Source organism: Physeter macrocephalus, unplaced genomic scaffold, assembly GCF_002837175.3.
Source record: "Physeter macrocephalus isolate SW-GA unplaced genomic scaffold, ASM283717v5 random_18, whole genome shotgun sequence".
Lineage (NCBI taxonomy): Eukaryota > Metazoa > Chordata > Mammalia > Artiodactyla > Physeteridae > Physeter > Physeter macrocephalus.
Window position 1 is genome coordinate 184,650 of NW_021145304.1, and position 13,475 is coordinate 198,124.

At 49.1% G+C, this 13,475-nt stretch overlaps 1 protein-coding gene across 1 annotated transcript in view; it reads right to left on the reverse strand.

Annotated features, from left to right (window-relative positions):
- Positions 1 to 2,932: 2,932 nt before the first annotated feature.
- Positions 2,933 to 13,475, reverse strand: part of IGSF23 (immunoglobulin superfamily member 23) — a 13,043-nt gene continuing 2,500 nt past the window's right edge. Inside the window, exons 2-4 of the mRNA XM_007101281.4 lie at positions 9,281 to 9,622; positions 5,311 to 5,580; positions 2,933 to 3,324 (exon numbers count right to left, since the gene is read on the reverse strand). Coding sequence (XP_007101343.2) covers positions 2,933 to 3,324; positions 5,311 to 5,580; positions 9,281 to 9,622 — 1,004 coding nt within the window. The remainder of the gene's footprint in view (positions 3,325 to 5,310; positions 5,581 to 9,280; positions 9,623 to 13,475) is intronic.

A 13,475-nucleotide genomic window follows, 5' to 3' on the forward strand; every position in this document is an offset into this window, starting at 1 on the left:
TCCCCAGCCCCAGGATTCTCCCCTCCCTACACTCCTTCTTGGTATCACCTGTTGGGCTGATAGGTGCCCACACTTCAGATGCACAATTTGTACTTTTTTTTTTCTTTGCCACCCCACATATCCTGTCTTCTAATAGCAAAGAGTAGGGTTTTTTTGGGTTTTTTTTGGCCATGCCATGCAGCTTGTGTGATCTTAGTTCCCCAACCAGGGATCCAACCTGGGCGCTCAGCAGTGAGAGCACAGAGTACTAACCACTGGACCGCCAGTGAGTTCCTGGTAATGCTTGTATTATTAAAAATGGTACTATAACTTCTACCCTCTCTTGTAGCTGTGTTTACGAGATTTCATGTTTCTGTGATTTATCTAAATTTGTTCCATTACTATGTAGTATTTCACTGTGGAACCCATTGTATGAACATACAGTGAACTTGACTGGAAAACAATTTGGGAGCAGTGATAAAAGCTGAAGATATACATATTCTATAACTGTGAAGTTCCACTACTAATTATATACTGAACAGAAATATACACGTGTTCCACAAAATTTATATTTTGAAACTGGACATTGTAAAATAGCTGTTAGTATTTTTGAGTACCACATAAAAATTCATGATTAAGATCTGCTTGTAATATCTCCTTTTGTCTAGATTCATTTATTTGTTTTTTAAATTTTTATTCAATTTATTTAAAGTGAAAAAAAAAAACCAAAGTGGTTCACCCATTTCTTCTTTGTCAGCCACACCTTACAGTGAAGAGAGAGAGAGAAATATTAATAATAACAAAAAAATAATAATAATACATGTGGCTGACATTCATTGAAGGCTCACCATGTGCCAGGCATTATTTACAGTTCTTTACTCCCACCATTTTACGTAATCCACACACCTACCCTTTGAGGCAGGTATTATGTTACGTTATCCTTGTTTTACCAATGGGCCACAGAGCAGTTAAACGAGTCACCCAAAGTCCCACAGGCTAGCATATGGCAGAGGTGGGATGAACCTAAGGGACCTGGCTTCAGGGTCCATGGCCTTCAGTGTAAACCACGGGGATCTCTCTTGGCCCTTGATGGGTATCGTAGATGTGTGTGTAGGGCGCCTCCCAGCCCAGACGTCTCTTTTCTGAAGATTGCCCCTCTCCACTGGGAGAGGCAACACAGCCATGCTTGTCCTCATGACCTCATCTCCAAGGTCACAGCTGATTGGACAAGGCTGGTTCCTGCTGGATGATGTCAGCATTGGTCCGCCATATTGGCCAAGATGGCGGGGAGGACAGGAAGTGACCTCTCCTGCCGCTCATGGAGGGAGGGATTCCAGGTGGTCTGGGTGAGGATTTTTCACACCAGCCTGATTTCTCACCTTTCCCCTCTAAGAACATGACTTTGGAGTTAGACCTGGGTTTGATTCAGGGTCAGCTCTTTGTCAGCAGCATGTCCTTTGGGAAAGTTGATGGGTTTCTCTGAGATTTAGTTCTACTCGTGTGGAAAATGAGGACAAGAACAGCACCCATCCTGAGAGCCATGACTTGAGGGCTCCTGGCACTTACTGAGGGCCCAGGAAATTAGAGCCACAGGGACGAAGACGATGTGGGTGATTCAGCGGCAGCCTGGCCCTCCCCCACCCCTAGAAGGTTCCACACGGCACTCATGGACAGGAGACCTGGCCCCAGTCCCTCCCAACTGATCCACAGGGCCTCTCCAAACCATTTCAACATTCAGATTTCTCTTCCTTAGTATGTCAGCTACGAAGGCTTGTATTGTTAATGACGGAAAAGGGGCAGTGTAGGTTAGGGGCTAGAACTGAGTGAGGCAGTATTCTGGGTTCGAATACCTCTTCAACTGTGCGGTCTGGGGCCAGTCTCTTCTCTCTCAGCCTTAGTTTCCTCTTCGACAAAAACGAGCTCTTCATGCCTACCCCACTCCCCACCCCCGCCAAGCTCTTGTGGAGATGAAATAGAATAATGTTTAGCAAGCACATCCATGGTAAGATACTATAGTATTATAATAATAGATAACACATCTAGGATGAAAATATAAGTCAGATGTAAGACAGATCCCATCCCTTCTCTGCCCCAGATCCTCCATGGCTCCCATTTCACTCAGAACAAAAGCCAAGTCCTTGCGTGGCCCGCAAGACCTTAAGCTGTCTGGTGCCCCCCTCCCCCAATGACCCCTGCTTCCTTCTCTGATCCCGCGTCCTACTTCTCTCCCCATTTTTCACGCCAGTCTAGCCACACTGGCCTCCTTGCTATTCCTTGAACGTGCCAGGCAAGTCCCACCTCAGGGCCTTTGCATTTGCTGTTCCATCTGCCAGCTATGCCCTTCCCCCAGATCCACTGGCTCCCTCCCTCCTTTGCTTTATGTCTTTGCCCAGATGTCACTTTCTCAGGGAGGCGTTCGCTAACTTAGTTAAATGTGCCCCATCCCCACACGCTCCTGTGCCCTTTCCTGGCCTTACTCCTCTCCTTAGCTCTATCATCAACCTACTATCTATGTTTTACTTGGTCATCGTGTGTATTGTATCTCTGACTAGGATGTAAGTTCATGAGGGCAAGGACTTTCCGCTGTTTATTCCCACGGTATCAGTGCCTGGCACATAGTAGGTACTCAACAGTTATGTGTGGAAGGGACGAATAGAACACTGACCATATCCCAGGCCCTGCTTTAAAGGCTTTTTTTTTTTTTTTTTTTTTTTTGGCCACACTGCGCGTCTTGTGGGATCTTAGTTCCCTGACCAGGGCTTGAACTCAGGCCCTCAGCAGTGGAAGCATGGAGCCCTAACCACTGGACCACCAGGGAATTCCCAAAAGGCTTTAGAAATATTAGCTCGTTTAATCCAAATGACAGCCCTGTGAGGCAGGTGCTATTAATACCACCCCCATTTTGCAGATGGGCAAACTGAGGCACAGAGAGGGGAAGTGACTTGCCATGGCCTCACTGTGGGTAAGTGACGGAGCTGGGATTTGAACCCACCTCCAGAACCCTCTCCTGTCTCTTTGCTCCCCTGGGGCCACTTTGGGAACTGATGAGTTGGATGGGCACAGCAGGGGTCAATGTCATCCTCCCTGAATAAGCTTTAAGCTCCTTGGGATGAGGCAGTTGGTTTGGCTTCAGTCTTGCTGCAGAGTGAGCTCTGCACCTTGTGGGGGCTGAGTGGATGGGAAGGAGGGAAGGCAGGTACCTTAGCTTCCAGATTATGGTGAAGACCGTGCTTCCGACCAGTACCACAGGTGCGGCCACAGTGAGGGCAAAGGCAGAGCTTCCTGACAGGGAGAGGGTAGGGTTCGGCTCGATGGGCACAGGGTCTGTGGGATCCACGACGGCTTCTGGGAACCAAGAAGGGGAGAGACTGGAGGAGACACCCTCCCTCCATACCCGCCACTCCCACCATTCCACCTCCTCCCCATCCTCCGGGTCTCCACCCCAGCTTCATCCCCGCTCTCCTGTCCCAGTCCCTCCCCGACCCATCTTCCCACCACGCAGAAGCCAGAGGGGTCTTTTTAAAGTTCACACTTGACCCTGTTCCTCCCCTGCTCAGAACCTTGCCATGGCTCCCCAGGACTTCACCTTGGCCTTCGAGGCCCTGCCACCTGGCCGGTCTCATCTCTCTCCAGCCCCTACCTTTATAACCAAGCCCCGTTGGAGTCTACTCAATTTTCTAAGCTCACTCCCCTCTCTCTCCTACTTCCAGGCCTTTGTCTATGCCCCTGGAATGCCATTTATGCCATTTTCTCTCCCTTGGCCTGGACAATTCCTATGTATCCTAGTATCAGCTCAGATGTCCCCTCTTCCAGGAAGCCCGCCCTGATCCCCTTGCTGGATCAGGCACCTCCTTGGGTCTCACAGCCCTCTGAGCTCCCCCACCCCAGCCCTGCCCACTCTGCTCATTACTGTTTGTGGACAGGTCTGTCCCTTACTGGACTGGGGGTCCTGTGAGGGCAGGGCCAGGACTGTCTCTGTCACCAGATGCCCTCAGCACTGCCCAGCATGGGCCAGTCACATAATAGGTGCTCAATATACATTTCCTGAACAGTTGATGAGTGAGGAAACGGGGTCTTGGAAGTACTGTCGTTCTCAATGAGTGTGTCAGGGTTAACAGGTGCTCCAAGATTTACATTTTTTACCTTTTTTTTTCTCCCAGGAAATCACCTCAAAACCAAATCCTGAAGCTCCCACTGAACCCTGGCTGGGGAGAGAGGCAACTCTCAGGAACGTAGCCAAGCCAGGCTTTCCATTACCCCTGCCCTTTCCATGCTCTGGACCTTTGCTCATGTGATCCCCACTGCCTACATGCCTCCCTGCTTCTCCACTGGCAGCTTCTCTGTATCTTTCCAGCTCACTCCATGAACAGAAATACTAAAAATAATATGCATGATAACTGCTGCTATTTTTTAAAGCACCTGCTAACTGGTGTTCTGCTAGCCTCACACATATCCCATTTCAGTTCCTTATAGCAATCTTGCAGAGGTCTACACGATCACTCTGATTATACACAGGAGGAAACTGAGGCTCAGAGAAGGGACGTCACTTGTCCTAAGTCACCCAGCCAAGAAGGCACAGGGACAGGAATTGAACCCCATTTTGACGGGCTCCCAAACCACTTTTCTCATGCCAGTAACTGGCTGTTCCTGTTACTGCCGCCTGAGCCTCCGTACACGCTATTGCGTACAGTAACTGGCACAAAATTAATAATAATATGGATAATACTAATCATAACAGTGATACTAGTTCACGTTTATTGAGCACTCACTAGTGTTCCATAGCACTAGGCGCTCTATTTTAAGCTGTTCACCCGCTTATCTCATCGAATGCTCACAGCTACACTTTGGGGTGGGCACTATTATTTTCCCAATTTTATAGATGAGGAAACTGAGGGACAGAGAAGTCAAGGCACTGGTCCAAAGTCACACAGGCAGGAAGTGGTGGAGCCAAAATTCAAATTCCAAAGCCCATGCTTGGAACCACTCATTATATTATCACCTTAATTTCTTCTCCGGCATGTGCTGAGACTCAGAGGTGAAGAGGCTTCCCAAATTCACACAGCCAGCAAATGGTTGGAGCCGGGACCCAGGCAGCTGGCTCCAGATCCTGCCCTGAGCTTTCATTAGAGTTTATGTCTTTGGCCTGCAGCCTCTCATCTGTAAAATGGGCTAATAATCCCCACTCTGCCAGGAGGATGGAAGAATGAGGTACCGTCTTGGCTATAAAGGGTATCAGAGGGGACTGAGCATAGAATGTGGCTCAGTGGAATCAGGAAAGCTGGCCACTGACCAGCAAGGGTCCAGGGTCCGGGGTGAGGCTGGGGTACTCACGTGGCAGCATGATAGCCACAGGCTGGGAGAAATACATTCCCTGGCTGTTCTCGGCCAAGCATACACAGGTGCCCAGATCCTCCAAGGACAACCTCTGGATAATCAGCCTCTCCCCGATCCCGCGAGGATGCCCGTTGAAGGTCCATCGTAGCACAGGTTCAGGTTCGATGGAAGCCACCCACTGCAGGATCACTGAGTAGAGGAGTTCACCCCGGAGGATACCTTGTGTATTGCCCGGGAAAGTCAGCAGTGGCACGCCTTCAGAGTTGGCTGTGCAAACAGGGAGCAGGGTCCCATGGGGGGGGACCACTCAGAGAGGCTGAGCACTTCTTCTGTTCACCACAGAGGCGTTCATTCATTAATTCATCCACTCAGTCATTCACCAGCGAATGTGTTTGGAGTGCCTGGTCTGTGCCCAGACACTGGATGTAGCAGAGCTACATGCCCTCACCCTCAGCCCTTCCAACTTCCAACCCTGTATCTGTTGCTTCAGGGCTTTTGCTGGCTGCCAGAGCCTGCTCTGACCATGGAGGCAACAGGCCAGAGTGCTGGAGGGTGGACACGCTTGGGGGCAGCCTTCCACAGTGGCTGACGCGGGCTGGTATATAAATACCCCAGCTCCCCTACCCTCAGCTGGGCCAGGATAAAAGCCGAGGAGCTAGGAGGAGCGTTGGATTCTGGATCATTTTGCAGGCAGAGCCCATGGGACTTGCCGATGGATTGGATGTGGGTGGGAGAGAGAGAGGGGTCAAGGGGACCTCCAAGGCTTGGGGCCTCAGACGCTGGCTGCTGGGAGGGCTCCTTACAGAGAACATATATAATCCTCACCATAGTTCTCTTTTCGTGTTTTTTTTTTTCTTTTTTTTTTCTGTTTTTTTCAGGTGAAAGACTCTGAGGTCTGGGGGTGCTTAGGGCCAGGCCTCATGGTCAGAGAGAGACGCATAGCTAGGATTTGAATCTGATGTCATGATGAGTGCTGGGGACCACCACACGGAGCTGATTTCCAACTTCCGTGCAACCATGAAAAGTGAAAAAAACTTCAGTCCAACCAGAGAGCTCACAGAAGGCTTCCTGGAGGAGGTGGTGCCTGAGCTAAGCCTTGCAGGAGGAGAAAGAGCCCACCAGGTGTGGAAACAAGAATCAATGTAATAGCCACCTAGACTGGGCTCTTACTGTGAGCCAAGCGCCATTCTAAACACATGTTAACTACAGCTTGTTAGCTTACTGGCTTGTTATATCGCGCATGAGACCCATGCTTGGGTGAAATCATTTAGTAGGGTGTAACCAGCATTTAAAACATGAAATGAAATATAATAGAAAATATCAAAATGCATTACTCATAGCAATAATTGTTACTTTATGACACTTGTCTTTCAGGGACTGGTGGTGTGTGGATATACGGACATACTGGGTCATGATATGAAATGCAGTTCTTACTGTGGGTCATGATCTTAAAAGCTCAAAAGCCACTGGATTTACGCATTTAATCCTCACAACAAGCCTATGAGGTAGGTCTTATTGTTATCCCCCTTTCAATGGGAAAACGAAAGCTCAAAGAGGTCAGGTCCCCTGAAAAACTCATGGCGAACGTTTGCTTACCCTGTGCCCGGCACTGTTCTAGGCATTTGGCGTGGATTAACTCATTCGTCCCTCACAGCACTCCTACGAGGGAGGGTCTGCAGTGACTCCATTTACAGAGGAGGGCGCTGAAACGCACAAATGGGAGGTCGCTTTGCGAAGGCACGTGGCTAGTAGGTGAAGGAGCAGGGATTTGAAGGCAGGCGGTTCCGGGTTCAGAGCCTGCACAAGCTCCAGGCAGAGAACGGCACAGGCAAAGGTGTGGAGGTGGGCTTTTAGAAGAAGAACTGGCCTTCATATCACGGATATGTAGACTGATGGACCTCAGCAGCCCTTTCATGCCCTGGTGGAGGTAAAAAAAAAAAACCCCGGTGCAGAAGCAGGGTTCCTAGCCGCCTCTCTCCACCTTTGCTTGTACCTTAGAGATGTTGTAGGGCTAGAGAGGCAGCGTGGAAGGAGATGAGCTCCAGGATCACAGAGAGTGGTGTGCATCCTAGCTTGGCCCTTTGCTTCTACGTGACCACAGGCTGTTGATGTCACCTCTCCAAGCCTCAGTCTCCCCGCTTGCGCAAGGGGGGTGGTGCTTAGAGCATCTTGTTTCTCAGGCTGTTGTGAAATCCCCCCGTGTTTGGTCCATAGGGAGGGCTCAGTAAATTGGAGCCACTCACTCATGCTTCCTGTGTTTACGCAGGCTGGGCTCTCTACAGGAGCACTTTCCCCAACTCTTCACTTGGTACACTCCTGCTGAGGCTTCAGGTCCCAGCTCAGGTATCCCCGCCTCTGGGATCTCCCTCCCATCTTTTCTGCCCTTCTTCCTTTAGTCACAGAATCCTACATTTTATCTAGGCATATGGTTGCCCAGGATAAAGACGACGTCTTCAGCTTCTCTTATAGCTAAGTATGACCATGTGACTAGTTCCCAGCCAATGGGATGTGAGCAACACCCCCCCCCCCACCCCGTGTTGGGCCGTAAAAGGAAGGCATCCTCACTCCCCTTCCTCTCTCCTGTTATGTTGGTTGGAATGCAGATGTGATGGGAGCTGTCTTGGGTCCCACAGGCAGGACAGAACCTAGTGAGGACAGAACAATTAGAAGGAGCCTGGGTCCTGCCACCCTGAAGCCACCACATCATTCCTGCACTGTTCATGCCAGACTACTATGTGAGAGAGATAAATTTCTATCTTATTTAAGACACTGTTGTTTTGGGTCTTTATTAGCACACCAGAATCTGAACCCTAACTATTATAGTCTCTGTTACGGACTGAATTATGCTCCTCCCCTCCCCGCCCCCCCCCACTCCAAATTCATATGAAATGCTAACGCCCAGTACCTCAGAATGTGACTGTATTTGGTGATAGGGCCTCTAATGGGGCGGTGAGGGTGGGCCCTAATACAATCTGACTGATGTCCTTGTAAGAAGAGAGACTAGGACACACAGGGAGACACCAGGGGCGCACACAAAGAAGGAAGGTCATGTGAGGACATAGTGAGAAGGCAGCCATCTGCCAGCCAAGGAGAGAGGCCTCAGAAGAAACCACACCTGCCCACACCTTGATCTTGGACTTCCAGCCTCCAGAACTGTGAGAAATAAATTTCTGTTTTTTAAGCCTCCCAGCATCTGGTATTTTGGTGTGGCAGCCCTAGTAGGTTAATACGTCTCTAAACTACCTTCTAAGGACGATGGGTCTGGTTAACCTCAGGGCTTGTTTTTTCTGGTTCAGGTGTGAAAGTGTAAGTCCAGAGCTGAATAGCTCATGAAAACAGAGGCGAGTTCTGAAGGCTACCACCAGAGACCCTTGTCCTTCCCCAAGTGATAATGAACAAATATTTAATGAATATCTGTTGGAAAGCGTGATAGATGACAAAAAAATAGCCAGGAGACTTTGCAACTTTTCTCACCAAGAGGCGGAGCCTATTTCCCTCTCGTTGGAGCAAAGCCGGTCATGTGACTCGCTTTGGCCAATAAAACATGGCAGAAGTGATGGCATGCGCGTTCTGAGCCTGGGCCTCGGGAGGCCTTGAAGCTTCTGCCCTTGTTTCTCATCCTTTGCTGAGTGAACAAGCCCAGGCTATCCTGCTGGAGGATGAGAAGCCTCGTGGCCCAATTACCCCCACTGCCCCAGCTGCCAGCCAGGCCACTGCCAGACATGGGAAGGAGGCCATCCTGGACCAGTGCCTACGCACTCCCTCCCCGGCTGGCTGCAGAAACGTGAGTGAGCCCGACTAAAATTAGCTGAGACCAAAAGAACTGTTCAGAAGAATCCTGAGCTAAAAATACGGTTGCTATTTTAAGTTCTGGGGTGGTTTGCTAGGGAGGATTGGTGACAGAATGGGTCCCGATGGGCCCTGCTGACTGAGAACCGGGTCCCTCCCGCCATGGGGCCCCGCTCACCATTGACCTGTATCTGCTCCGTCACACTCCTGCGTCCCCTGCTGGTTTCCAGCACCACGGTGTAGCTGCCTGCATCTTGAGTTGTCACATTTCTGATGACCAGGCTGCCTTGGGTATCCAGCGTCTCCCGGCCAGTGTGGCCGGGCCCCGGGAGGCCCTCAGGGGAGAAGATCATGGCTTCTGGCTGGGCCTCGTGCCCTCGGAACCAAGAAGCGGAGAGAACGCCATCGAGGCTTCTGGGGACTGGCAGGTGGGCATCGGCTCCTTCGGTCAAGGAGTCCAGAGACGCAGAGGAGGGCAGCTCCGAGGAGGCAGAGCAGGTGAAGAATGCGAGCAGGCTGCCTTGGAGGGGGTGGGAGGGAGAAGAGAGAGCAGGGGAGCCATGGGATCAAAGGCAGGATGCTGTCCCAGCAAGTAACCCTTCCTGTGCTGGTGAGAATGAGTGCCGTCGAGAGTTGATGATGACAACGGTGATAATAATAATAATAATAAAGAAATAAAAAGGAACATTCCTTAAGAACCTCCTACAAGCCAGACACTGTCTAAAGTGTTGAACATATATTATCTTACTTATTCCTACATCAGCCCCACAAGGCACTTATTATGCTGGATGTCACGCAGATTCACCCTCCATCTTGCTCTGCTCTGCTCCCCAAAAGGCTGACTTGACTTCTCTGAGCTGCCTCACTGGAGATCCCTCGCCTTTTGTTTCTGGTTGGCTTCTGCCAATGGGAGCATTGGTGGAAGACAGGAGGGCTGAAGGGAGTGACCTTGAGGTAACTGGTCCCACAGCTCCCTCCCTGCTGCATCAGTGCTGGTTCAATAGGTCCCTCTATTAGAGATCCTATTGGGTGACCCTCTCCATATACTACTCTTTTGGGGTTTTGGGGTCTGATGTTCCTTTTACAGCTTCTAGCCCAGGGGAGGTAACAGCTTCCTGCTGTTGCTAGCCCTTAGGTGCTGCAAAATCCCATGTCAGTTTACCTATACCCTGCCTAGTCCCCCTATTAAACTCTCCTCATTACTCCTTTTGAGTGGACCATCTGTGTCTTGCCTCACCTCTGACTGATGCAGCTGTTATACCCCTATCAGAGATGAGGAAATGGAGAATTTAAGATGTTTAAGATGTTCTTCCAGAATTTCATAAGTGATAAACATTTGAGCTGTGATCCATGCCCAGGCAGCTGAAATTCTTAGCCACTAAACGATACTGTCCATTGTATCCCCCATCCCTGTTTCTCTCACTTCCCCTAATTTTCCATATTGCATAGAGCATGGAGTCAAACCCTTGGAGTCTGGCTCCAGACCCTATGCACTTGCCCACCCCCCTCTTTGGCCTCTCACTAGAATATGAGTATTGCAGTAAGAACATCAACTCCAGTCACAAAAGACTGAAAATTTTGACATAATAATAAAAAGAAACTTTTGCAAAGTTAAAAAAAAAAAAACAGCCCACCACCCACAAAGTCAAAAGGACAATGACATACTACGAAAAATAATCTGCAACTGATATCACAGATGAAGAGCCCATTTCACTACTATATAGAGAGCTCCTAGGTATCAATAAGAAAAGTATTGGCAACCTAACAGAAAAATGTACAAAAGATATAGGTTGGAGGTTCTTAGAAAGGATAATTCAAATGTCTCTTGACATAGGGAAAATGTTCAGTTGTACTCATAGTAAGAGAAATGCAAATTAAACCAACCAAGATAAGACTTTTCATCCGTCAGGTTGGCAGAAATCCAAAAGTTTGATGACGTGTGTTGGTGAGGCTGAGAGCAAAAGGAAACAGGGCTGGTGCCGCCCCACGGAGAGCGCAGTCTGGCAGAGTATTTCAAGACGAAAAAAATCCCCATAGCCATTGATCCTGTAATTAAACATCAGGGAACGTATTCTATAGATACACTTTCCCAGCATGAAATGACCAAGGTACAGACAGGGTTATTTGTCACACTTTGCTTATAATGGCAAAAGATTGGAAATACCCAACTGCCCATCCATAAGGAACTGGTTAAGTAAATTGTGGTCCATTCACACAATGGAACAATACAGCTCTACGAAAGGATGAGGAAGAACTCAGAGAAAGATCACCAAGGTAAGTAGTTAAGATACAAATGCAAGCTGCTGAACAGTTTATATGGTATGCTGTCTTTGGTGTAAAAATGGGAGAAAAATGAATATGTATTTGCATTTTTTGTAAACATAAAGAATCTCTGGAAGGATATATAAAACTAGCGGTTATCTGTATGCGGGAGGTGGGGAGGGAAGGTACATGGGGAACTGGGTGGGTGGGTGAGGACAGAGACTTTGCTCAAGGCCTTTTTATATATCATGGAGACTTGAACCATGGGAATGTATGACCCATTCAAAAATTAAGTAAAATCTGAATAAATGAAATAAGAGAGTATAAACCAGGTTCTTAATTGTTTTGCACACGCAAATGCACACACCCCAGATTGCAGGCTCCAGAACTGGACTGCCAGCATGCACGTCCCAAAACTTACTAGCTCTGGTGACTTTGGGAAAGTTACTTAGCCTCTCTGAGCCTCAGTTTCCTTATCTAGAAAATGAGAATAATAATGTCTCTAATGATTTTCGGTGGGGATGATCCCCCCCATCCCAGTCCACCCCCCCACCCCCGCCAGGGGACAATGACAATGTCTGGAAATCTTTTTGGTTCTCACGACTTGGGAGGGTGTGCTGTTGGCATCTGGTGGGTAGAGGCTCATAAACCTTCCATGGCTCCCCAGTGCCCTCAGGACATAGTGCAGAGTCCTTCACCTGTCACTCTTGCTACATCTCTGCACTCCGTTTTCCACTCTTCCCTCATTCTCTGCCTCAGTCCGACTGAACGCTGTGCAGTTGCTCTAGCCTCCAGGCCCCTGCCCGTGCTGTTCTCCCTACCTAGAATGCTGTTCCGCACCAACTCTTTATCAAGCTGTGATTCAAGTTTCGGCTCAGGCATCCCGCCTTCTGAAATCTTCCCTGACCCTCAGGTGTGCTTGGCAGTAGATACTATTATTACAGTGTTTGGGCAGGGACCTTAACTGACTTGATGGGGCAATGGAAGCTCTTGTCAAAGTGACAGGAATGAAGTGTTATACCCAAGAACCTGCTCAAGGTTTTGCTTTTCTATCTTGATAGAAAAGTTTGTTGTCTTAACGCTTTTATGAAACAAAGAGCACGGGGGTGCAATTTGCATAGCTGACGTCATATCTCTCTGAGGTCCTATTTTGATTTTGACAGCTTGGAAAGGTCCTCCCCTGACCACCACCTTCCCAGCTTCAGACCTGAGCCCTTTCCTCTGGGTCTCCCTCCCCCACCCATTCCTGCCCCACCCATTCTGGGTCATCACTGTCTGCGGATGGGTCTGTCTTCTCTCTGGACTTTGAGCCCCAGGAGGGCAGGGCTGGGGCTCTCTTGGGCACTGCTGTGTCCCCAGCACCACCCAGCACAGGCTGGGCACCGAGTAGGCACTAGGGGTGTTTGTTGAATACGTGATGGAAGCAGAAGATCCCAGGTCACGCAGTCCGTGTTCTGTTAGCAAGTTCTGACTCTGACACAGCTGCAGGTGCCTGGTGATTCAGGGAGTGTCCTCAAGGCATCTTTTTTTTTTTTTTTTTTTTTGCGGTACGCGGGCCTTCCTCTGTTGTGGCTTCTCCCGTTGCGGAGCACAGGCTCCGGACGCGCAGGCTCAGCGGCCGCGGCTCACGGGCCCAGCCGCTCCGCGGCATGTGGGATCCTCCCAGACCGGGGCGCGAACCCGGTTCCCCTGCATCGGCAGGCGGACGCGCAACCACTGTGCCACCAGGGAAGCCCCTCAAGTCATCTTCAGAAGAAAACCCCACATCTTAGCAATCCTTACTCCAGCTGATGTAAAATCATGGTTTCATTCATAGACTCTGAGGCCGCTGGACCTGGGTTCATAACCCTGACTCGGCTGCTCTTTATTCTGGGCCCTGAGCCTCAGTTTTCCCACTCATCAAGGAGGGTGGGTGATAGTAACCAACTGAGTGCCTGACATTCAGTGAGATTATGAATTTTCAGGCTCAGGACAGTCTAACTTAGGTTTTAAATATATATAATACCTAAATATCTTATATATACCTTATATATAAGATTTATATACTATAATAATACCTTATATATATAATACCTATAAAAAATATATATATAAATATACTATAATAATAC